This window comes from Oncorhynchus tshawytscha, linkage group LG30 (genome assembly GCF_018296145.1).
Source record: "Oncorhynchus tshawytscha isolate Ot180627B linkage group LG30, Otsh_v2.0, whole genome shotgun sequence".
In the NCBI taxonomy this organism is placed as follows: Eukaryota; Metazoa; Chordata; class Actinopteri; order Salmoniformes; family Salmonidae; genus Oncorhynchus; species Oncorhynchus tshawytscha.
The window spans coordinates 50,138,855-50,165,880 of NC_056458.1; the positions used below are offsets into that span (position 1 = coordinate 50,138,855).

General features: G+C 42.9%; 1 protein-coding gene across 4 annotated transcripts in view; it reads left to right on the forward strand.

Moving 5' to 3' along the window:
• LOC112239534 (mucin-3A) overlaps window positions 1–26,821 on the forward strand; it is a 27,146-nt gene extending 325 nt beyond the window's left edge. The window contains exons 2-14 of one of the 4 annotated variants that reach the window (XM_042309573.1): window positions 4,975–5,171; window positions 5,437–5,574; window positions 5,715–5,853; window positions 9,513–9,687; window positions 20,889–21,030; window positions 24,142–24,288; window positions 24,922–24,977; window positions 25,138–25,566; window positions 25,655–25,737; window positions 25,807–26,242; window positions 26,418–26,455; window positions 26,528–26,603; window positions 26,717–26,821. In XM_042309573.1, the coding sequence (XP_042165507.1) occupies window positions 4,975–5,171; window positions 5,437–5,574; window positions 5,715–5,853; window positions 9,513–9,687; window positions 20,889–21,030; window positions 24,142–24,288; window positions 24,922–24,977; window positions 25,138–25,566; window positions 25,655–25,737; window positions 25,807–25,887 (1,587 nt within the window). In that variant the 3' untranslated portion in view covers window positions 25,888–26,242; window positions 26,418–26,455; window positions 26,528–26,603; window positions 26,717–26,821. Of the gene's footprint in view, window positions 1–4,974; window positions 5,172–5,436; window positions 5,575–5,714; window positions 5,854–9,512; window positions 9,688–20,888; window positions 21,031–24,141; window positions 24,289–24,921; window positions 24,978–25,137; window positions 25,567–25,654; window positions 25,738–25,806; window positions 26,243–26,343; window positions 26,394–26,417; window positions 26,456–26,527; window positions 26,680–26,716 lie in introns of those variants that run through there. The other 3 variants (XM_042309571.1, XM_042309572.1, XM_042309574.1) reach the window with 3 other exon arrangements.
• Window positions 26,822–27,026: the final 205 nt, after the last annotated feature.

Genomic DNA, 27,026 nt, shown 5'->3' on the forward strand with positions numbered 1-27,026 from the left:
ATTCTAATAGTTTGCCTAATTCCAGTTTGTGACAAAACAAGCATGTATAGTTCAGATTTATACTGCTGTGAATTATCTTTTCAATAACCAACAATATAGTATTTTCAGCTGTTTGAAGCTGGTGTACAAAACAGACAGTACAACACACAAAAAGACAGATCTATAACTATAACTCACATTTCTACCTAATGCAGTTTTAAGTGTTTTCTTCAAATGAGAGAAATGCTGATTTGTTCTTGCTGTCATCTTGAAAAATACGTTCTTCATGAGGCCGTAGTTTTACTGGTAACTTTGTAAATGTACAAGAATTTTTTTATTTTTTTATTTATTTAATTTCACCTTTATTTAACCAGGTAACTAGTTGAGAACAAGTTGTCATTTGTTGGCTTTAGGGATGATCAGTGAGATACACCTGCTGGAGCGCGTGCTACGGGTGGGTGTTGCCATCGTGACCAGTGAACTGAGATAAGGCGGAGCTTAACCTAGCATGGACTTGTAGATGACCTGGAGCCAGTGGGTCTGGCGACGAATAGGTAGCGAGGGCCGCAGTGGTGGGTGGTATAAGTTGCTTTAGTAACAAAACGTATGGCACTGTGATAAACTGCATCCAGTTTGCTGAGTAGAGTATTGGAAGTTATTTTGTAGATGACATCGCCGAAGTCGAGGATTGGTAGGATAGTCAGTTTTACTAGGGTAAGCTTGGCGGCGTGAGTGAAGGAGGCTTTGTTGCGGAATAGAAAGCCGACTCTAGATTTGATTTTGGATTGGAGATGTTTGATATGAGTCTGGAAGGAGAGTTTGCAGTCTAGCCAGACACCTAGGTACTTATAGATGTCCACATATTCAAGGTCGGAACCATCCAGGGTGGTGATGCTAGTCGGGCATGCGGGTGCAGGCAGCGAACGGTTGAAAAGCATGCATTTGGTTTTACTAGCGTTTAAGAGCAGTTGGAGGCCACGGAAGGAGTGTTGTATGGCATTGAAGCTCGTTTGGAGGTTAGATAGCACAGTGTCCAATGACGGGCCGAAAGTATATAGAATGGTGTCGTCTGCGTAGAGGTGGATCAGGGAATCGCCCGCAGCAAGAGCAACATCATTGATATATACAGAGAAAAGAGTCGGCCCGAGAATTGAAGCCTGTGGCACCCCATAGAGACTGCCAGAGGACCGGACAGCAGGCCCTCCGATTTGACACACTGAACTCTGTCTGCAGAGTAGTTGGTGAACCAGGCAAGGCAGTCATTAGAAAAACCGAGGCTACTGAGTCTGCCGATAAGAATATGGTGATTGACAGAGTCGAAAGCCTTGGCAAGGTCGATGAAGACGGCTGCACAGTACTGTCTTTTATCGATAGGGGTTATGATATCGTTTAGTATCTTGAGCGTGGCTGAGGTGCACCCGTGACCGGCTCGGAAACCAGATTGCACAGCGGAGAAGGTACGGTGGGATTCGAGATGGTCAGTGACCTGTTTGTTGACTTGGCTTTCGAAGACTTTAGATACAGATCTATATTTCTACATAATGCAGCTTTAAGTTTTTTCTTCAACTGAGAGAAATGCTTATTTGTTCCTGATGTCATCTTGAAAAAAACGTTCTTCATAGGGTTGGAGTATTACTGGTAACTTTCTAAATGTGCCAGTAAACTACCAGCATTTACCAGTAAACTACCAGCATTTACCAATAAACTACCAGAATTTACCAGTAAACTACCAGCATTTACCAGTAAACTACCAGAATTTACCATAAACATTCAAGGAGTTTCCAAACACAGAAAAATATTAAATAATACAAGAATGTACATCACAAAGCTGTAAAACATGATCCTTCATATAACCGATCAATTTGTAAATTACCAGGGGTTTTGGAAACCTATTCTCAGCTCAACAGGCTTGTAAAATGGACTCTAGACGAGAGAATGGAACACATAGTTCCCCTTTGGTCTGTGGTTTGCTGCCCTCTAGTGGTCTTTGTCATGTAGGCTCAACTTTTCTAACTTCTTATACCCACTCCTATTCACTACTTATACCCACTCCTATTCACTACTTATACCCACTACTATTCACTACATATTTCCACTCCCATTCACTACATATACCCACTACTATTCACTACATACACCCAGTCCCATTCACTACTTATACCCACAACTATTCACTACATATTTCCACTCCTATTCACTACATATACCCACTCCTATTCACTACTTATACCCACTCCTATTCACTACTTATACCCACTACTATTCACTACATATTTCCACTCCCATTCACTACATATACCCACTACTATTCACTACATACACCCAGTCCCATTCACTACTTATACCCACAACTATTCACTACATATTTCCACTCCTATTCACTACATATACCCACTCCTATTCACTACTTATACCCACTCCTATTCACTACTTATGCCCACTCCTATTCACTACCTATACCCACTCCTGTTCACTGCTGATACCCACTCCTATTCACTACTTATACCCACTCCTATTCACTACTTATACCCACTCCTATTCACTGCTGATACCCACTACTATTCACTACTTTTACCCAGTCCTATTCACTACTTATACCCACTCACTGCTGGTAACCACTACTATTCACTACTTATACCCACTCCTATTCACTACATATACCCACTCCTATTCACTACTTAAACCCACTCATATCCACTACTTATACCCACTCCTATTCGCTGCTTATACCCACTCCTATTCACTACTTATACCCACTCCTATTCACTACTTATACCCAGTCCTATTCATTACTTATACCCACTCACTGCTGGTAACCACTACTATTCACTACTTATACCCACTCCTATTCCACTACTTATACCCAGTCCCATTCACTACTTATACCCACAACTATTCACTACATATTTCCACTCCTATTCACTACATATACCCACTCCTATTCACTACTATTCACTCACTTATATTCACTACTTATACCCACTCCTATTCACTACTTATACCCACTCCTATTCACTGCTGATACCCACTACCTTTTACCCACTCCTATTCACTACTTATACCCACCACTATTCACTATTCACTACTTATACCCACTACTTATACCCACTCCTATTCACTACTTATACCCACTCCTATTCACTACTTATACCCAGTCCTATTCATTACTTATACCCACTCACTGCTGGTAACCACTACTATTCACTACTTATACCCACTCCTATTCACTACTTATACCCACTACTTATACCCACTCCTATTCACTACTTATACCCACTACTTATACCCACCACTATTCACTACTTATACCCACTCCTATTCACTACTTATACCCACCACTATTCACTACTTATACCCACTCCTATTCACTTCTCATACCCACTCCTATTCACTACTTATACCCACCACTATTCACTACTTATACCCACTCCTATTCACTACCTATATACCCTTATACCCTCCTATTCACTACTTATACCCACTCCTATTCACTACTTATACCCACTCCTATTCACTTATACCTATTCACTACCTATACCCACTCCTATTCACTACCTATACCCACTCCTATTCACTACTTATACCCACTCCTATTCACTACTTATACCCACTATTATTCACTACTTATACCCACTCCTATTCACTACTTATACCCACTATTATTCACTACTTATACCCACTCCTATTCACTACTTATACCCACTCCTATTCACTACTTATACCCATTCACTACTTATATATTCACTACCTATACCCACTCCTATTCACTACTTATACCCACTCCTATTCACTACTTATACCCACTACTATTCATACATATTTCCACTCCCATTCACTATTCACCCAGTCCCATTCACTACTTATTACTATTACATATTTCCACTCCTATTCACTACATATACCCACTCCTATTCACTACTTATACCCACTATTCACCACTTATGCCCACTCCTATTCACTACCTTCACTGTTCACTGCTGATACCCACTCCTATTCACTACTTATACCCACTCCTATTCACTACTTATACCCACTCCTATTCACTGCTGATACCCACTACTATTCACTACTTTTACCCAGTCCTATTCACAACTTATACCCACTCACTGCTGGTAACCACTACTATTCACTATTTATACCCACTCCTATTCACTACTTATACCCACTCCTATTCACTACTTATACCCACCACTATTCACTACTTATACCCACTCCTATTCACTACTTATACCCACTACTTATACCCACCACTATTCACTACTTATACCCACTACTTATACCCACTCCTATTCACTACTTATACCCACTACTTATACCCACTCCTATTCACTACTTATACCCACTACTTATACCCACTCCTATTCACTACTTATACCCACTACTTATACCCACCACTATTCACTACTTATACCCACTCCTATTCACTACCTATACCCACCACTATTCACTACTTATACCCACTCCTATTCACTACTTATACCCACCACTATTCACTACTTATACCCACTCCTATTCACTTCTCATACCCACTCCTATTCACTACTTATACCCACCACTATTCACTACTTATACCCACTCCTATTCACTACCTATACCCACTCCTATTCACTATGTCTGTTGTTGATACCTAAGCGTTATTTTGAGTTGATTTTGTCTGTTGTTGATAACTAAGCATTGTCCACCAATGATTGTTGTGCCTAACCACTCCCTCTTCAGGCCTTGATGGAACATGGTTTGTTCTCTACAGAAGGCTTGTTGTATCATTGTAATCCCTGACATGAATCAGAGTTGAAATGAAATCAGAGTTTAGAATGTTCTGTACTATTGAACATACCATAATGATAAAGGCATTTAGCTATATGAAGAATGCCTTGCTCCTGCTTGTTCTCTTACCCTCCTTACCAAACAGAACATGTATCTAGGTTGGACACTTGTTAAAGACAGCCGTCTTGCAATGTGTCTGAAGTGGTGGTTTAATGAAGTGTGTCGTTGCAGGTGGACCTCCGTTACAAGGCAGCCCTTCTGTCTCGCGGCTGTTTTTCTGATACCTGGTCGTGTATCAGTGGGGACTGTGGGAATGAGATCAGTTTAGTGGTTAACACAGTGGACCAGGGGATATCTGAGGACTGGTGTCAGACAGAGGGAGTCATGACTAGACACGTCTCCAATAACACACAGACTTTTGATCTGCTGTGAGTGTTTCTTTTATATTCAAATCTTCCATCTGTTACCAGTGTGTTTATGGACCTGATTTGTAGTAACAGGGAACAGATAAGTTACTTTATCCTGGTTACCAAAGTAGTTATAGACAATATGTCCAACATGTCCCATTACATCAGAAAGGACAAAAAACACATTAGTTCAAACACACAGTATTGTACATGATGAACATCATAACAACAGTGTTTAGGATGTTACTTGAACTCACCTTTCACCTTTGTCTCTTTATCATTACAGATTGGATGGCGGAAACTGGATAGATAATGATAATTCTGTTGTTCTTTGGTGGCTGTGGACTCATGTGGATCTTGGGGTCAGATCTGACACGAAGACAGTCAACCGATCTCCACAGACCACTGTCGTACCTCTGATGCGGTAAATACTACCACTTCTCGGTGTTAAATTATTTAGTTTGACGAACAAGTGCTTTTATCAATCTGTGTGTTGTATTCAGTCAATTAAAAACAGATCTGAAACAGTGCAATTAATTCTCTCTCTCTCTCTCTCTCTCTCAGTGTCCCTGCTAATTGTCCAAGAGATTTCAACCTGTTGTCATTTGATCCAGACGGGGATGAGGTCAGATGCAGATATGCAGTACCAACGGACGAGTGTGTCACATCAAGTGACCTTCCTAATGACTTCACTCTACAAGAGGTTAGTATCCAAATAGAACAATACAGACAACAATAGACTATGATGATGAAGGCAACAACCAGCTGGCCAAAGCAGGTTACTGTCATTGTAACAGAGCAGGGCAACAACCAGCTGGCCAAAGCAGGTTACTGTCATTGTAACAGAGCAGGGCAACAACCAGCTGGCCAAAGCAGGTTACTGTCATTGTAACAGAGCAGGGCAACAACCAGCTGGCCAAAGCAGGTTACTGTCATTGTAACAGAGCAGGGCAACAACCAGCTGGCCAAAGCAGGTTACTGTCATTGTAACAGAGCAGGGCAACAACCAGCTGGCCAAAGCAGGTTACTGTCATTGTAACAGAGCAGGGCAGCAACCAGCTGGCCAAAGCAGGTTACTGTCATTCAACATGCCAAGACATCAACCAGCTGGCCAAAGCAGGTTACTGTCATTCAACATGCCAAGACATCAACCAGCTGGCCAAAGCAGGTTACTGTCATTCAACATGCCAAGACATCAACCAGCTGGCAAAAGCAGGTTACTGTCATTTAACATGCCAAGACATCAACCAGCTGGCCAAAACAGGTTACTGTCATTTAACATGCCAAGACATCAACCAGCTGGCCAAAACAGGTTACTGTCATTTAACATGCCAAGACATCAACCAGCTGGCCAAAACAGGTTACTGTCATTCAACATGCCAAGACATCAACCAGCTGGCCAAAACAGGTTACTGTCATTTAACATGCCAAGACATCAACCAGCTGGCCAAAGCAGGTTACTGGCATTGTAACAGAGCAGGGCAGCAACCAGCTGGCCAAAGCAGGTTACTGGCATTGTAACAGAGCAGGGCAGCAACCAGCTGGCCAAAGCAGGTTACTGTCATTCAACATGCCAAGACATCAACCAGCTGGCCAAAACAGGTTACTGTCATTCAACATGCCAAGACATCAACCAGCTGGCCAAAACAGGTTACTGTCATTCAACATGCCAAGACATCAACCAGCTGGCCAAAACAGGTTACTGTCATTCAACATGCCAAGACATCAACCAGCTGGCCAAAGCAGGTTACTGTCATTCAACATGCCAAGACATCAACCAGCTGGCCAAAACAGGTTACTGTCATTCAACATGCCAAGACATCAACCAGCTGGCCAAAACAGGTTACTGTCATTTAACATGCCAAGACATCAACCAGCTGTAACAGAGCAGGGCAGCAACCAGCTGGCCAAAACAGGTTACTGTCATTTACCATGCCAATGCCATTTAACAGTAAGTTAGAGTAACATAAATAGGACTTTCTGCATTACTAGATTATAACATAATATGGCCAAGATGTTCAAATGTTCATAAATGACCAGCATGGTCAAATAATAATAATAATCACAGTAGTTGTCGAGGGTGCAGCAAGTCAGCACCTCAAGAGTAAATGTCAGTTGGCTTTTCATAGCCGATCATTAAGAGTATCTCTACCGCTCCTGCTGTCTCTAGAGAGTTGAAAATAGCAGGTCTGGGACAGGTAGCACATCCGGTGAACAGGTCAGGGTTACATAGCCGCAGGCAGAACAGTTGAAACTGGAGCAGCAGCACGGCCAGGTGGACTGGGGACAGCAAGGAGTCATCATGCCAGGTAGTCCTGAGGCATGGCTCAGGTCCTCCGAGAGAGAGAAAGAAAGAGAGAATTAGAGAGAGCATACTTAAATTCACACAGGACACCGGATAAGACAGGAGAAGTACTCCAGATATAACAAACTGACCCCAGCCCCCCGACACATAAACTACTGCAGCATAAATACTGGAGGCTGAGACAGGAGGGGTCAGGAGACACTGTGGACCCATCCGATGATACCCCGGACAGGGCCAAACAGGCAGGATATAACCCCACCCACTTTGCCAAAGCACAGCCCCCACACCACTAGAGGGATATCTTCAACCACCAACTTACCATCCTGAGACAAGGCTGAGTATAGCCCACACAGAGACAGCAAGGGCGGTTCGTTGCTCCAGAGCCTTTCCGTTCACCTTCCCACTCCTGGGCCAGACTACACTCAATCATATGACCCACTGAAGAGATGAGTCTTCAGTAAAGACTTAAAGGTTGAGACCGAGTTTGCGTCTCTCACATGGTAGGCAGACCTTTCCATAAAAATGGAGCTCTATAGGAGAAATTCCTGCCTCCAGCTGTTTGCTTAGAAATTCTAGGGACAATTAGGAGGCCTGCGTCTTGTGACCGTAGCGTACGTGTAGGTATGTACGGCAGGACCAAATCAGAGAGATAGGTAGGAGCAAGCCCATGTAATGCTTTCTAGGTTAGCAGTAAAACCTTGAAATCAGCCCTTGCCTTAACAGGAAGCCAGTGTAGGGAGGCTAGCACTGGAGTAATATGATAGAAGCACAAGCATTTCACTACACTCGCATTAACATCTGCTAACCATGTGTATGTGACAAATAAAATTTGATTTGATTTGATTTGGTTCTAGAAAGGATTTTAGCAGCCGTATTTAGCACTAACTGAAGTTTATTTAGTGCTTTATCCGGGTAGCCGGTGTCACGCCCTGGTCTTAGTATTTTGTGTTTTCTTTAATTATTTGGTCAGGCCAGGGTGTGACATGGGTTATTGTGGTGTGTTTTTGTCTTAGGGGTTTTGTGGGGTGTCTACGTAGTCTATGGCTGCCTGAGGCGGTTCTCAATCAGAGTCAGGTGATTATCGTTGTCTCTGATTGGGAACCATATTTAGGCAGCCATATTCTGCGTGTGTTTGTGGGTGATTGTTCCTGTCTTAGTGTTTTGTATTTCACCAGATAGGTTTCGGTTTTCATTATTTCATTCCGTTAGTTTTGTAGTTTCTGTATGTATAGGTTTTCCTTCATTAAAATATATCATGAATCATCATCACGCTGCATTTTGGTCCGATCCTTGTTCTACCTCTTCGTCAGAGGAGGAGATAGAAGAGAGCCGTAACAGCCGGAAAGTACAGCATTGCAGTAGTCTAACCTAGAAGTAACAAAAGCATGGATTAATTTAGGGGTCTATATTTGGTTATTGATGAAAACTTTATTTCAGATGCAGATCAGGTTAGCTAGATACAGCTAGCAGCAGGCTCCTTTTCTGATAGGAGAACCAGGTAGCAGCAGGCTCCCATTCTTATAGGAGAACCAGGTAGCAGCAGGGCCCCATTCTGATTGGAGAACCAGGTAGCAGCAGGCCCCATTCTTATAGGAGAACCAGGTAGCAGCAGGGCCCCATTCTTATAGGAGAACCAGGTAGCAGCAGGCCCCATTCTTATAGGAGAACCAGGTAGCAGCAGGCCCCATTCTGATAGGAGAACCAGGTAGCAGCAGGCCCCGTTCTGATAGGAGAACCAGGTAGCAGCAGGCCCCGTTCTGATAGGAGAACCAGGTAGCAGCAGGCTAGGAGAACCCCATTCTGATAGGAGAACCAGGTAGCAGCAGGCCCCGTTCTGATAGGAGAACCAGGTAGCAGCAGGCCCCGTTCTGATAGGAGAACCTTGGATTACCTAGTGACTTTCCTGTAAATGTATTTTTACGACAGTTGAAATAAGATCATAAGGCATTATTAAGTTATATCCTTCAAGAATCTATAGATTTATATAGTTGATTTAAAAGTCAAAAATGTATGTAGCAATAACACATTTAATCTTGTTTTTATCTTGTCTCCCTCAGAACTGCACCTTGTCATTTTGGGGCAACAGTAATACCACTGGAACATATGCAGTTCAGATAGTGATGGAGGATTTCCCGACTCAGACCATCTCTCTCTCCTATACTGACGGATCTCAATCTATCAGGACCTCAAACAACACACTCTGCAAACTACCTGTTCAGTTTGCAGTGAGAGGTACATATATGATCTATATAGTTTATCTGTATATCTAGGTTTATCTTTTATCTAGGTAGTTTATATCTAGGTAGTTTATCTTTATATCTAGGTAGTTTATATCCAGGTAGTTTATCTTTATATCTAGGTAGTTTATATCCAGGTAGTTTATATTTATATCTAGGTAGTTTATATCTAGGTAGTTAATCTTTATATCTAGGTAGTATATATCTAGGTAGTTTATCTATATATATCTATATAGTTTATCTTTATATCTAGGCAGTTAATCTTTAAATCTAGGTCGTTTTTATCTAGGTAGTTTATCTTTATATCTGTGTAACGGTTTTCATGTGGTGAAGGAGAGTCGGACCAAAATGCAGCGCGTAGATTGCGATCCATGTTTAATGAACAAACGTAACACGAATCTAAATACAAACACTACAAAACAAACATAACAAAAACCGAAACAGCCTATAATAGTGTAAACTACCACAGAGACAGGAACAAGGACACTAAGGACAATCACCCACGAAAAACTCAAAGAATATGGGTGCCTAAATATGGTTCCCAATCAGAGACAACGATAAACACCTGCCTCTGATTGAGAACCACTTCAGACAGCCATAGACTTAACTAGAACACCCCACTAGCTACAATCCCAATACATACACACCACATACAAAAACCCATGCCACACCCTGGCCTGACCAAATACATGAAGATAAACACAAAATACTTCGACCAGGGCATGACAGAACCCCCTAAGGTGCGGACTCCCGAACGCACCTCAAAACAATAGGGAGGGTCCGGGTGGGCGTCTGTCCATGGTGGCGGCTCCGGCGCGGGACGTGGACCCCACTCAATCAATGTCTTAGTCCCCTCTCCTCGCGTCCTTGGATAGTCTCCGGCGCGGGACGTGGACCCCACTCAATCAATGTCTTAGTCCCCTCTCCTCGCGTCCTTGGATAGTCCACCCTCGCCGCCGACCATGGCCTAGTAGTCCTCACCCAGAACCCCACTGGACTGAGGAGCAGATCGGGAGTGAGGGGCAGCTCGGGAGTGAGGGGAAGCTCGGGAGTGAGAGGAAGCTCGGGAGTGAGAGGAAGCTCGGGAGTGAGAGGAAGCTCGGGAGTGAGAGGAAGCTCGGGAGTGAGAGGAAGCTCGGGAGTGAGAGGAAGCTCAGGAGTGAGAGGAAGCTCAGGCAGGTTGATGGATCTACCAGATCCTGGCTGGCTGGTGTTTTCGGCAGATCCTGGCTGACTGGCAGATCTCGGCTGACTGGCAGATCTCGGCTGACTGGCGGATCCCGGCTGACTGGCGGATCTGGCAGATCCTGGTTGACTGGCGGATCCAGGCTGACTGGGGGATCCTGGCCGACTGGCAGATCCTGGCCGACTGGCAGTTCTGGCAGATCCCGGCTGACTGGCGGATCTGGAAGAGTCTGGTTGACTGGCGGATCTGGAAGAGTCTGGTTGACTGGCAGATCTGGAAGAGTCTGGTTGACTAGCAGATCTGGAAGAGTCTGGTTGACTAGCAGATCTGGAAAAGTCTGGTTGACTAGCAGATCTGGAAGAGTCTGGTTGACTGGCAGATCTGGAAGAGTCTGGCTGACTGGCGAATCTGGAAGAGTCTGGCTGACTGGCAGATCTGGAAGAGTCTGGCTGACTGGCGGATCCTGGCAGACTGAAAGATCTGGCTGCTCCATGCTGACTGGCGGCTCTGGCTGCTCCACGCTGACTGGTGGCCCTGGCTGCTCCATGTAGGCTGACAGCTCTGGCGGCTTCTTACAGACTGGCAGCTCTGGCGGCTCCGTGCAGGCTGGCAGCTCCTTGCAGACTGACAGCTCCTTACAGACTGACAGCTCCTTGCAGACTGACAGCTCCTTGCAGACTGACAGCTCCCTGCAGACTGGCAGCTCCTTGCAGACTGGCAGCTCCTTGCAGACTGGAAGCTCCTTGCAGACTGGCAGCTCTGGCTGCTCCATGCAGACTGACAGCTCTGGCTGCTTCATGCAGACTGGCAGCTCTGGCTGCTCCATGCAGACTGACAGCTCTGGCTGCTTCATGCAGACTGACAGCTCTGGCTGCTCCATGTAGACTGGCAGCTCTGGCTGCTCCATGCAGACCGACAGCTCTGGCTGCTCCATGCAGGCTGGCAGCTCTGGCTGCCCTGAACAGGCGGGAGACTCCAGCAGCGCTGTAGAGGAGGAAGGCTCTGGCTGCGCTGAACAGGCGGGAGACTCCGGCAGTGCAGGAGAGGAGAAAGGCTCTGACAGCGCTGGAGAGGCGAGGCGCACTGTAGGCCTGATGCGTGGTGCTGGTACTGGTGGTACTGGACCGAGGACATGCACAGGAAGCCTGGTGCGGGGAGCTGCCACCGGAGGGCTGGTGTGTGGAGGTGGTACTGGATAGACCGGACCATGCAGGCGCACTGGAGCTCTTGAGCACCGAGCCTGCACAACCTTACCTGGCTTGATGCCCACTCTAGCCCGGCCGATACGCGGAGCTGGAATATACCGCACCGGGCTATGCACCCGCACTGGGGACACCGTGCGCACCACTGCATAACACGGTGCCTGTCCGGTCTCTCTAGCCCCCCGGTAAGCACAGGGAGTTTGCGCAGGTCCCCTACCTGGCGTAGCCATACTCCCTGTGAGCCCCCAATACATTTTTAGGGCTGACTCTCGGGCTTCCATCCGCGCCGCCGTGCTTGCTTCGCCAACTCCATTCTCCGATAACCCTCTTCACACTGCTCCATCGAATCCCAGGCGGGCTCCGGCACTCTCCCTGGGTCGACCGCCCCCCTGTCTATCTCCTCCCAAGAAGTATAGTCCATACTGTACTCCTCTTTGGGCTGCTCCTGCTGCCTCTTCTCCTGCTGCACCTTTGGGCGGCTACACTCCCCTGGTTTAGCCCAGGGTCCTCTACCGTCGAGGATTTCCTCCCATGTCCAGAAATCCTTATTACGCATCTCCTCTTTGGGCTGCTCCTGCCTGTTGACACGCTGCTTGGTCCTTTTGTGGTGGGTGATTCTGTAACGGTTTTCATGTGGTGAAGGAGAGTCGGACCAAAATGCAGCGTGTAGATTGCGATCCATGTTTAATGAACAAACGTAACACGAATCTAAATACAAACACTACAAAACAATAAACGTAACGAAAACCGAAACAGCCTATACTTGTGTAAACTAACACAGAGACAGGAACAAGGACACTAAGGACAATCACCCACGAAAAACTCAAAGAATATGGCTGCCTAATTATGGTTCCCAGTCAGAGACAACGATAAACATCTGCCTCTGATTGAGAACCACTTCAGACAGCCATAGACTTAACTAGAACACCCCACTAGCTACAATCCCAATACATACACACCACATACAAAAACCCATGCCACACCCTGGCCTGACCAAATACATGAAGATAAATACAAAATACTTCGACCAGGGCGTGACAATCTGGGTAGTTTATCTTTATATCTAAGTAGTTTAGATGAGGTAGTTTATCTTTATATCTTGGTAGTTTATTTTTATATCTAGGTAGTTTATCTTTATATCTAAGTAGTTTATATGAGGTAGTTTATCTTTATATCTAGGTAGTTTATCTTTATATCTAGGTAGTTTATCTTTATATCCAGGTAGTTTATCTTTATATCTAGGACATTTATATCTAGGTAGTTTATATCTATATAGTTTATCTTTATATCCAGGTAGTTTATCTTTATATCTAGGTAGTTTATCTTTATATCGAGGTAGTTTATATCTATATAGTTTATCTTTATATCAATATAGTTTATCTTTATATCTATATAGTTTATCTTTATATCTGGGTAGTTTATCTTTAAATCTAGGTAGTTTATCTTTATATCTAGGTAGTTGATATGCTGTAGTTTATCTTTATATCCAGGTAGTTTATATCTATATAGTTTATCTTTATATATACGTAGTTTATATCTGGGTAGTTTATCTTTAAATCTAGGTAGTTTATCTTTATATCTAGGTAGTTTATATGATGTAGTTTATCTTTATATCCACGTAGTTTATCTTTATATCCAGGTAGTTTATCTTTATATCCAGGTAGTTTATCTTTATATCAATATAGTTTATCTTTATATCTAGGTAGTTTATCTTTATATCCAGGTAGTTTATATTTATATCTAGGTAGTTTATATCCAGGTAGTTTATATTTATATCTAGGTAGTTTATATCTAGGTAGTTAATCTTTATATCTAGGTAGTATATATCTAGGTAGTTTATCTATATATATCTATATAGTTTATCTTTATATCTAGGCAGTTAATCTTTAAATCTAGGTCGTTTTTATCTAGGTAGTTTATCTTTATATCTGTGTAACGGTTTTCATGTGGTGAAGGAGAGTCGGACCAAAATGCAGCGTGTAGATTGCGATCCATGTTTAATGAACAAACGTAACACGAATCTAAATACAAACACTACAAAACAAACATAACGAAAACCGAAATAGCCTATAATAGTGTAAACTACCACAGAGACAGGAACAAGGACACTAAGGACAATCACCCACGAAAAACTCAAAGAATATGGGTGCCTAAATATGGTTCCCAATCAGAGACAACGATAAACACCTGCCTCTGATTGAGAACCACTTCAGACAGCCATAGACTTAACTAGAACACCCCACTAGCTACAATCCCAATACATACACACCACATACAAAAACCCATGCCACACCCTGGCCTGACCAAATACATGAAGATAAACACAAAATACTTCGACCAGGGCATGACAGAACCCCCCCCCCTAAGGTGCGGACTCCCGAACGCACCTCAAAACAATAGGGAGGGTCCGGGTGGGCGTCTGTCCATGGTGGCGGCTCCGGCGCGGGACGTGGACCCCACTCAATCAATGTCTTAGTCCCCTCTCCTCGCGTCCTTGGATAGTCTCCGGCGCGGGACGTGGACCCCACTCAATCAATGTCTTAGTCCCCTCTCCTCGCGTCCTTGGATAGTCCACCCTCGCCGCCGACCATGGCCTAGTAGTCCTCACCCAGAACCCCACTGGACTGAGGAGCAGATCGGGAGTGAGGGGCAGCTCGGGAGTGGGAGTGGGGAAGCTCGGGAGTGAGAGGAAGCTCGGGAGTGAGAGGAAGCTCGGGAGTGAGAGGAAGCTCGGGAGTGAGAGGAAGCTCGGGAGTGAGAGGAAGCTCGGGAGTGAGAGGAAGCTCAGGAGTGAGAGGAAGCTCAGGCAGGTTGATGGATCTACCAGATCCTGGCTGGCTGGTGTTTTCGGCAGATCCTGGCTGACTGGCAGATCTCGGCTGACTGGCAGATCTCGGCTGACTGGCGGATCCCGGCTGACTGGCGGATCTGGCAGATCCTGGCTGACTGGCGGATCCAGGCTGACTGGCGGATCCTGGCCGACTGGCAGATCCTGGCCGACTGGCAGTTCTGGCAGATCCCGGCTGACTGGCGGATCTGGAAGAGTCCGGTTGACTGGCGGATCTGGAAGAGTCTGGTTGACTGGCAGATCTGGAAGAGTCTGGTTGACTAGCAGATCTGGAAGAGTCTGCTTGACTAGCAGATCTGGAAAAGTCTGGTTGACTAGCAGATCTGGAAGAGTCTGGTTGACTGGCAGATCTGGAAGAGTCTGGCTGACTGGCAGATCTGGAAGAGTCTGGCTGACTGGCAGATCTGGAAGAGTCTGGCTGACTGGCGGATCCTGGCAGACTGAAAGATCTGGCTGCTCCATGCTGACTGGCGGCTCTGGCTGCTCCACGCTGACTGGTGGCCCTGGCTGCTCCATGTAGGCTGACAGCTCTGGCGGCTTCTTACAGACTGGCAGCTCTGGCGGCTCCGTGCAGGCTGGCAGCTCCTTGCAGACTGACAGCTCCTTACAGACTGACAGCTCCTTGCAGACTGACAGCTCCTTGCAGACTGACAGCTCCCTGCAGACTGGCAGCTCCTTGCAGACTGGCAGCTCCTTGCAGACTGGAAGCTCCTTGCAGACTGGCGGCTCTGGCTGCTCCATGCAGACTGACAGCTCTGGCTGCTTCATGCAGACTGGCAGCTCTGGCTGCTCCATGCAGACTGACAGCTCTGGCTGCTTCATGCAGACTGACAGCTCTGGCTGCTCCATGTAGACTGGCAGCTCTGGCTGCTCCATGCAGACCGACAGCTCTGGCTGCTCCATGCAGGCTGGCAGCTCTGGCTGCCCTGAACAGGCGGGAGACTCCAGCAGCGCTGTAGAGGAGGAAGGCTCTGGCTGCGCTGAACAGGCGGGAGACTCCGGCAGTGCAGGAGAGGAGAAAGGCTCTGACAGCGCTGGAGAGGCGAGGCGCACTGTAGGCCTGATGCGTGGTGCTGGTACTGGTGGTACTGGACCGAGGACATGCACAGGAAGCCTGGTGCGGGGAGCTGCCACCGGAGGGCTGGTGTGTGGAGGTGGTACTGGATAGACCGGACCATGCAGGCGCACTGGAGCTCTTGAGCACCGAGCCTGCACAACCTTACCTGGCTTGATGCCCACTCTAGCCCGGCCGATACGCGGAGCTGGAATATACCGCACCGGGCTATGCACCCGCACTGGGGACACCGTGCGCACCACTGCATAACACGGTGCCTGTCCGGTCTCTCTAGCCCCCCGGTAAGCACAGGGAGTTTGCGCAGGTCCCCTACCTGGCGTAGCCATACTCCCTGTGAGCCCCCCCCCAATACATTTTTAGGGCTGACTCTCGGGCTTCCATCCGCGCCGCCGTGCTTGCTTCGCCAACTCCATTCTCCGATAACCCTCTTCACACTGCTCCATCGAATCCCAGGCGGGCTCCGGCACTCTCCCTGGGTCGACCGCCCCCCTGTCTATCTCCTCCCAAGAAGTATAGTCCATACTGTACTCCTCTTTGGGCTGCTCCTGCTGCCTCTTCTCCTGCTGCACCTTTGGGCGGCTACACTCCCCTGGTTTAGCCCAGGGTCCTCTCCCGTCGAGGATTTCCTCCCATGTCCAGAAATCCTTATTACGCATCTCCTCTTTGGGCTGCTCCTGCCTGTTGACACGCTGCTTGGTCCTTTTGTGGTGGGTGATTCTGTAACGGTTTTCATGTGGTGAAGGAGAGTCGGACCAAAATGCAGCGTGTAGATTGCGATCCATGTTTAATGAACAAACGTAACACGAATCTAAATACAAACACTACAAAACAATAAACGTAACGAAAACCGAAACAGCCTATACTTGTGTAAACTAACACAGAGACAGGAACAAGGACACTAAGGACAATCACCCACGAAAAACTCAAAGAATATGGCTGCCTAATTATGGTTCCCAGTCAGAGACAACGATAAACATCTGCCTCTGATTGAGAACCACTTCAGACAGCCATAGACTTAACTAGAACACCCCACTAGCTACAATCCCAATACATACACACCACATACAAAAACCCATGCCACACCCTGGCCTGACCAAATACATGAAGATAAATACAAAATACTTCGACCAGGGCGTGACAATCTGGGTAGTTTATCTTTATATCTAAGTAGTTTAGATGAGGTAGTTTATCTTTATATCTTGGTAGTTTATTTTTATATCTAGGTAGTTTATCTTTATATCTAAGTAGTTTATATGAGGTAGTTTATCTTTATATCTAGGTAGTTTATCTTTATATCTAGGTAGTTTATCTTTATATCCAGGTAGTTTATCTTTATATCTAGGACATTTATATCTAGGTAGTTTATATCTATATAGTTTATCTTTATATCCAGGTAGTTTATCTTTATATCTAGGTAGTTTATCTTTATATCTAGGTAGTTTATCTTTATATCTAGGTAGTTTATCTTTATATCGAGGTAGTTTATATCTATATAGTTTATCTTTATATCAATATAGTTTATCTTTATATCTATATAGTTTATCTTTATATCTGGGTAGTTTATCTTTAAATCTAGGTAGTTTATCTTTATATCTAGGTAGTTGATATGCTGTAGTTTATCTTTATATCCAGGTAGTTTATATCTATATAGTTTATCTTTATATATACGTAGTTTATATCTGGGTAGTTTATCTTTAAATCTAGGTAGTTTATCTTTATATCTAGGTAGTTTATATGATGTAGTTTATCTTTATATCCACGTAGTTTATCTTTATATCCAGGTAGTTTATCTTTATATCCAGGTAGTTTATCTTTATATCCAGGTAGTTTATCTTTATATCAATATAGTTTATCTTTATATCCAGGTAGTTTATCTTTATATCCAGGTAGTTTATCTTTATATCCAGGTAGTTTATCTTTATATCAATATAGTTTATCTTTATATCTAGGTAGTTTATCTTTATATCCAGGTAGTTTATATTTATATCCAGGTAGTTTATCTTTATATCCAGGTAGTTTATCTTTATATCTAGGCAGTTTATCTTTATATCTAGGTAGTTTTCTTTATATCAATATAGTTTATCTTTATATCTATATAGTTTATCTTTATATCTATATAGTTTATCTTTATATCTGGGTAGTTTATTTGATGTAGTTTATCTTTATATCTAGGTAGTTTATCTTTATATCAATATAGTTTATCTTTATTTCTAGGTAGTTTATCTTTATATCAATATAGTTTATCTTTATATCTATATAGTTTATCTTTAAATCTAGGTAGTTTATCTTTATATCAATATAGTTTATCTTTATATCTATATAGTTTATCTTTATATCTGGGTAGTTTATTTGATGTAGTTTATCTTTATATCTAGGTAGTTTATCTTTATATCAATATAGTTTATCTTTATTTCTAGGTAGTTTATCTTTATATCAATATAGTTTATCTTTATATCTATATAGTTTATCTTTAAATCTAGGTAGTTTATCTTTATATCTAGGTAGTTTATATGATGTAGTTTATCTTTATATCCAAGTAGTTTATATCTAGGTAGTTTATATCTATATAGTTTATCTTTATATCTACGTAGTTTATATCTGGGTAGTTTATCTTTAAATCTAGATAGTTTATCTTTATATCCAGGTAGTTTATATCTACGTAGTTTATCTTTAAATCGAGATAGTTTATCTTTAAATCTAGGTCGTTTTTATCTAGGTAGTTTATCTTTATATCTTGGTAGTTTATATGAGGTAGTTTATCTTTATATCCAGGTAGTTTATCTTTAAATCTAGGTCGTTTTTATCTAGGTAGTTTATCTTTATATCTAGGTAGTTTATATCTAGGTAGTTTATCTTTATATCTAGGTAGTTTATCTTTATGTCTAAGTAGTTTATATGAGGTAGTTTATCTTTATACAGTGCCTTGCGAAAGTATTCGGCCCCCTTAAGTTAATACTTTGTAGCGCCACCTTTTGCTGCGATTACAGCTGTAAGTCGCTTGGGGTATGTCTCTATCAGTTTTGCACATCGAGAGACTGAAATTTTTTCCCATTCCTCCTTGCAAAACAGCTCGAGCTCAGTGAGGTTGGATGGAGAGCATTTGTGAACAGCAGTTTTCAGTTCTTTCCACAGATTCTCAATTGGATTCAGGTCTGGACTTTGACTTGGCCAATCTAACACCTGGATGTGTTTATTTTTGAACCATTCCATTGTAGATTTTGCTTTATGTTTTGGATCATTGTCTTGTTGGAAGACAAATCTCAGTCCCAGTCTCAGGTCTTTTGCAGACTCCATCAGGTTTTCTTCCAGAATGGTCCTGTATTTGGCTCCTTCCATCTTCCCATCAATTTTAACCATCTTCCCTGTCCCTGCTGAAGAAAAGCAGGCCCAAACCATGATGCTGCCACCACCATGTTTGACAGTGGGGATGGTGTGTTCAGGGTGATGAGCTGTGTTGCTTTTACGCCAAACATAACGTTTTGCAGTGTTGCCAAAAAGTTCAATTTTGGTTTCATCTGACCAGAGCACCTTCTTCCACATGTTTGGTGTGTCTCCCAGGTGGCTTGTGGCAAACTTTAAACAACACTTTTTATGGATATCTTTAAGAAATGGCTTTCTTCTTGCCACTCTTCCATAAAGGCAAGATTTGTGCAATATACGACTGATTGTTGTCCTATGGACAGAGTCTCCCACCTCAGCTGTAGATCTCTGCAGTTCATCCAGAGTGATCATGGGCCTCTTGGCTGCATCTCTGATCAGTCTTCTCCTTGTATGAGCTGAAAGTTTAGAGGGACGGCCAGGTCTTGGTAGATTTGCAGTGGTCTGATACTCCTTCCATTTCAATATTATCGCTTGCACAGTGCTCCTTGGGATGTTTAAAGCTTGGGAAATCTTTTTGTATCCAAATCCGGCTTTGAACTTCTTCACAACAGTATCTCGGACCTGCCTGGTGTGTTCCTTGTTCTTCATGATGCTCTCTGCGCTTTTAACGGACCTCTGAGACTATCACAGTGCAGGTGCATTTATACGGAGACTTGATTACACACAGGTGGATTGTATTTATCATCATTAGTCATTTAGGTCAACATTGGATCATTCAGAGATCCTCACTGAACTTCTGAAGAGAGTTTGCTGCACTGAAAGTAAAGGGGCTGAATAATTTTGCACACCCAATTTTTCAGTTTTTGATTTGTTAAAAAAGTTTGAAATATCCAATAAATGTCGTTCCACTTCATGATTGTGTCCCACTTGTTGTTGATTCTTCACAAAAAATACAGTTTTATAGCTTTATGTTTGAAGCCTGAAATGAGGCAAAAGGTCGTAAAGTTCAAGGGGGCCGAATACTTTCGCAAGGCACTGTATCTAGGTAGTTTATCTTTATATCCAGGTAGTTTATCTTTATATCTAGGTAGTTTATCTTTATATCTAGGTACTTTATCTTTATATCTAGGTAGTTTATATCCAGGTAGTTTATCTTTATATCTAGGTAGTTTATCTCTATATCCATGTAGTTTATCTTTATATCTAGGTAGTTTATATCCAGGTAGTTTATCTTTATATCTAGGTAGTTTATCTTTATATCTAGGTAGTTTATCTCTATATCCATGTAGTTTATCTTTATATCTCGGTAGTTTATCTTTATATCCAGGTAGTTTATCTTTATATCTAGGTAGTTTATATCTAGGTTGTTTATCTTTATATCCAGGTAGTTTATCTTTATATCTAGGTAGTTTCTAACTTGTTGTTTCTCTTCATAGAGAATAAGATGATGCCTATGGCTTGTTTCCAGTAGTAGAAGTAGCATCGTAAAGTGGTTGTGGTAATGATTTATACTGAAAAACATGACGCTGTGTGTTGTATCTCAACTCCATGGTTTGTCTCTCAGTGGACCCCCCGGTGACATCCTGTATGGAGGGCTTGTACCTACCTATGTTCCTGTCTCCAACGCCAGCCCAGGGTGCACTGCTCTACGCCTCTGCAGACCAACCCCTGGAAATCACTGTCAGAGCACAGGCTACCCAGTCCACGTAAGAGAAAGGAAACATGGAAACACTTAGCCGATAGGTAGAGACTAAAATCAGGGGTTTTAAATGCAATAGTTAGACCAACAGGTGTGTCAGAGGGTTTTTGCTCTTCCCTTGCCGTACAATCAGATTTAAAAACAGATACAAATACACCTTATGGAACAGCGGGGACTGTAAAGCAACACAAACATTGGCACAGACACATGCATACACACACACACACACAAACACGATAACATACCCACTATACAAACACATGGACTGTAAAGCCTTGGCAGCAGCTAATGGGGATCCATAATGAACACAAATATAAATATACAGTCAGTACATAAACTGATATGGTTCCTGATCTGGCATCTACAGTCTATACATAAACTGATATGGTTCCTGATCTGGCATCTACAGTCAATACATAAACTGATCTGGTTCCTGATCTGGCATCTACAGTCTATACATAAACTGATCTGACATCTACAGTCAGTACATAAACTGATCTGACATCTACAGTCAACACATAAACTGATCTGACATCTACAGTCAATACATAAACTGATCTGACATCTACAGTCAACACATAAACTGATCTGACATCTACAGTCAATACATAAACTGATCTGGTTCCTGATCTGGCATCTACAGTCAATACATAAACTGATCTGGTTCCTGATCTGGCATCTACAGTCAATATATAAACTGATCTGGCATCTACAGTCAACACATAAACTGATCTGACATCTACAGTCAACACATAAACTGATCTGGCATCTACAGTCAATACATAAACTGATCTGGTTCCTGATCTGGCATCTACAGTCAATACATAAACTGATCTGGCATCTACAGTCAATACATAAACTGATCTGGCATCTACAGTCAATACATAAATTGATCTGGCATCTACAGTCAACACATAAACTGATCTGACATCTACAGTCAACACATAAACTGATCTGACATCTACAGTCAACACATAAACTGATCTGGTTCCTGATCTGGCATCTACAGTCAACACATAAACTGATCTGACATCTACAGTCAACACATAAACTGATCTGGTTCCTGATCTGGCATCTACAGTCAACACATAAACTGATCTGACATCTACAGTCAACACATAAATTGATCTGGTTCCTGATCTGGCATCTACAGTCAATACATAAATTGATCTGGTTCCTGATCTGGCATCTACAGTCAATACATAAACTGATATGGTTCCTGATCTGGCATCTACAGTCAATACATAAACTGATCTGGTTCCTGATCTGGCATCTACAGTCAATATATAAACTGATCTGGCATCTACAGTCAACACATAAACTGATCTGACATCTACAGTCAACACATAAACTGATCTGGCATCTACAGTCAATACATAAACTGATCTGGTTCCTGATCTGGCATCTACAGTCAATACATAAACTGATCTGGTTCCTGATCTGACATCTACAGTCAATACATAAACTGATCTGGCATCTACAGTCAATACATAAACTGATCTGGCATCTACAGTCAATACATAAATTGATCTGGTTCCTGATCTGGCATCTACAGTCTATACATAAACTGATATGCTTCCTGATCTGGCATCTACAGTCAATATATAAACTGATCTGACATCTAAAGTCAATACATAAACTGATCTGGTTCCTGATCTGGCATCTACAGTCAATACATAAATTGATCTGGTTCCTGATCTGGCATCTACAGTCTATACATAAACTGATCTGACATCTACAGTCAATACATAAATTGATCTGGCATCTACAGTCAACACATAAACTGATCTGACATCTACAGTCAACACATAAACTGATCTGACATCTACAGTCAATACATAAACTGATCTGGTTCCTGATCTGGCATCTACAGTCAATACATAAACTGATCTGACATCTACAGTCAATACATAAATTGATCTGGTTCCTGATCTGACATCTACAGTCAATACATAAACTGATCTGACATCTACAGTCAACACATAAACTGATCTGACATCTACAGTCAATACATAAATTGATCTGGTTCCTGATCTGACATCTACAGTCAATACATAAACTGATCTGACATCTACAGTCAATACATAAATTGATCTGGTTCCTGATCTGACATCTACAGTCAATACATAAACTGATCTGACATCTACAGTCAATACATAAACTGATCTGGTTCCTGATCTGGCATCTACAGTCAATACATAAACTGATCTGACATCTACAGTCAATACATAAACTGATCTGGTTCCTGATCTGGCATCTACAGTCAACACATAAACTGATCTGACATCTACAGTCAATACATAAACTGATCTGGTTCCTGATCTGACATCTACAGTCAATACATAAACTGATCTGGCATCTACAGTCAATACATAAACTGATCTGGCATCTACAGTCAATACATAAACTGATCTGGTTCCTGATCTGGCATCTACAGTCTATACATAAACTGATCTGACATCTACAGTCAGTACATAAACTGATCTGGTTCCTGATCTGGCATCTACAGTCAATACATAAACTGATCTGGTTCCTGATCTGGCATCTACAGTCTTACATAAACTGATCTGACATCTACAGTCAGTACATAAACTGATCTGGTTCCTGATCTGGCATCTACAGTCAATACATAAACTGATCTGACATCTACAGTCAATACATAAACTGATCTGGTTCCTGATCTGGCATCTACAGTCAACACATAAACTGATCTGGTTCCTGATCTGGCATCTACAGTCAACACATAAACTGATCTGGTTCCTGATCTGGCATCTACAGTCAACACATAAACTGATCTGGTTCCTGATCTGGCATCTAGAAGTAGGGATAATCATGTCAACTTTATTCAAGCCATTTTTAGCTTCAACATTTAACACACTCCATTTCAAGAAAGGAGTCTGTTTTATTCATATTTTGAAGTGATGCAGTTCTGTCCTTGATCTTTTCTTGTCTATTAATGTTACGTATAATGTCATGTTGTATGTTTTGACCCCAGGAAGAGTAGCTGCTGCTTAAGCTAATGGGGTTCATAATGAAAAATAATAATAATATGATAATAAATATATAATAAATATAAAATAATAATGACATTGTATTGTTTTCTCCCTGTGTGTTTCAGGGTTTCAGAGCTGTTGGTGAGTGGACCTTCCAGTATCACAGAGAACACCACTGTCCCAGGAGAATACCTTCTAAGGTGGACGCCCACTGAGGATGAGGAGGGAGGGTACTATCCTGTGTGCTTCATCGCTCAGGGAGTGAACGACAGGTCAGTCTGCTGCCACTTCAACTGGAAACTTATAGCACAACATAATGACTTACCTGATTAAATAAAGGCACAAAACAAAGTGACATAATGCATCATTTCTGTAGGCTACTATCAAGATGATCAGTTGAATGTACATTTAGACACATTTTGGTAGAATCCATTCAGTTGTGCAACTGACTAGGTTTTAACCTGCCTTTCCCTTCAATGGTAAGTGGTTTGTTTGGTTTTAACCTGCCTTTCCCTTCAATGGTAAGTGGTTTGTTTGGTTTTAACCAAACGGTAGTGTTACGGTAAAAGCACACCATGCAACTAAAAACTACAAACCTCAGATTTCCCACTTCCTGGTTGGATTTTTTTCCTCAGGTGTTTGCCTGCCATTTGAGTTCTGTTATACTCACAGACAACATTCAAACAGTTTTAGAAACTTCAGAGTGTTTGCTATCCACATCCACTAATTATATGCATATTCCAGCTTTTGGGCCTGAGTGGCAGGCAGTTTACTCTAGGCACCTTATTCATCCAAGCTACTCAATACTGCCCCCCAGTCCATTGGAATGTGGTTTGTTTGGTTTGGTTTGTAATGTTTTATCAAAGATCTGAACAGTTTAACAGTTGTTCTGTTGATCTTCTCAGTTCCATGTATCACTCTGAGCTGCGCTGCCTGATCGTCAGGGTTGGAAACACAAGTGGTGGGTACAGTTTCACTACAGCATGAGGTTAATGATCCCCTTTCTGGTGTTCTGCTAGTCTCACTGTTATTTACAGATGCTAGTTGAAATGCATGTTTGAGACAATTACCAACCAATCAACACATCTCTGTCTTTCTGTTTGTCTGTCTTTGTGCTACAGCCATCAGAACCACAGAGGAACCAACAACCTCCCCTCCTCTGGCAATAAACCTCACAACCACAGAGGAACCAACAACCTCCCCTCCTCTGACAGTAAACCTCACAACCACAGAGGAACCAATAACCTCCCCTCCTCTGACAACAAACCTCACAACCACAGAGGAACCAACAAGCTCCCCTCCTCTAACAACAAACCTCACAACCACAGGGGAACCAACCTCTCCTCCTCTGACAATACAACTCACGACCACACAGATTTCACCTGCACTTCCAAATACCACCCAAACAACTACTGAACTCACAACCACACCCACAAATGTCAGTACGTACGCTCCCACAACTACCACAGCACCCACAACTTTAAGTACACACCCAACCACCGATCTCACAACCCATATTGTGGACGGTACAACAACGAGCAGTGGGCCTAGTAAGTACAAAATTAACTTTTGTTCAAATTTTAACAAATTATTTGTGTATGTATGTTGTAATAATGTGGACTAACTGTGTTTCCACAGGATACGTTGTTGTACTGAGGATAAAACTGTCCTCTCTGATCCCACTAACAGATGACTACATCAGAAACGTGGTTTTACAGCAGGTCAGTGCCAGATCAGACAGGTTTCTCCTCAGCTCTACCTGATAATCACTGTGTGTGTTGTGTTTCCAGCTCCGTGAGGAACTGATCAGACAAGGGCTGCCAGGGGACTTCGCGCTACGCCTGAGAGCCACTCATGGGATCAGTTCCTGAGGGAGGAACAGGAATTCAGATCAACATTCTTCACTCCTACTTGTCTTGTCTTCCTGGTTCTGATTCTGCAGAAAGTTCTTCTGAAGAAGAAGTGGTTCCTTATAATGACAGAATATGGTTGATTTGTACTAATCTCTTGGGACAGACGCACGTAACATGAATTATGATTTTTGTTCTGGATTGCCAGGATTAGTTGAATGGACTGACAGTGCTTCTGACTGGATGTTAGTTGAATGACTAACATGACTGGGGTTCTTTCCTGTTTGGTAATGTACAGAGGTAGACTGGGGTTCTTTCCTGTTTGGTAATGTACAGAGGTAGACTGGGGTTCTTTACTGTTTGGTAATGTACAGAGGTAGACTGGGGTTCTTTCCTGTTTGGTAACGTACAGTTCTTTCCTGTTTGGTAATGTACAGAGGTAGACTGGGGTTGTTTCCTGTTTGGTAATGTACAGAGGTAGACTGGGGTTCTTTCCTGTTTGGTAATGTACAGAGGTAGACTGGGGTCTTTACTGTTTGTAATGTACAGAGGTAGACTGGGGTTCTTTACTGTTTGGTAATGTACAGAGGTAGACTGGGGTTCTTTACTGTTTTAACATACAGAGGTAGACTGGGCTTCTTTCCTGTTTTAATGTACAGAGGTAGACTGGGGTTCTTTCCTGTTTGGTAATGTACAGAGGTAGACTGGGGTTCTTTCCTGTTTGGTAATGTACAGAGGTAGACTGAGGGTCTTTACTGTTTGGTAATGTACAGAGGTAGACTGAGGGTCTTTACTGTTTGGTAATGTACAGAGGTAGACTGGGGTTCTTTACTGTTTGTAATGTACAGAGGTAGACTGAGGGTCTTTACTGTGTCAAGAATGGTTGGTTGAGGCTCAGTTTTCTGTGACATTTTAGTGACAGAGGACACCGGTAGGGAGGACCCACTTGTAAACACCCACACACACTCAGGAAGACGTTTCACTTTCACTCACACATGGAGCATAAAGAGGAATGAACAATGAGGTTGAATTGACACTGACGAAAGAGAAGAAGAAATGAATTGACACTGACGAAAGAGAAGAAGAAATGAATTGACACTGACGAAAGAGAAGAAGAAATGAATTGACACTGACTAAAGAGAAGAAGAAATGAATTGACA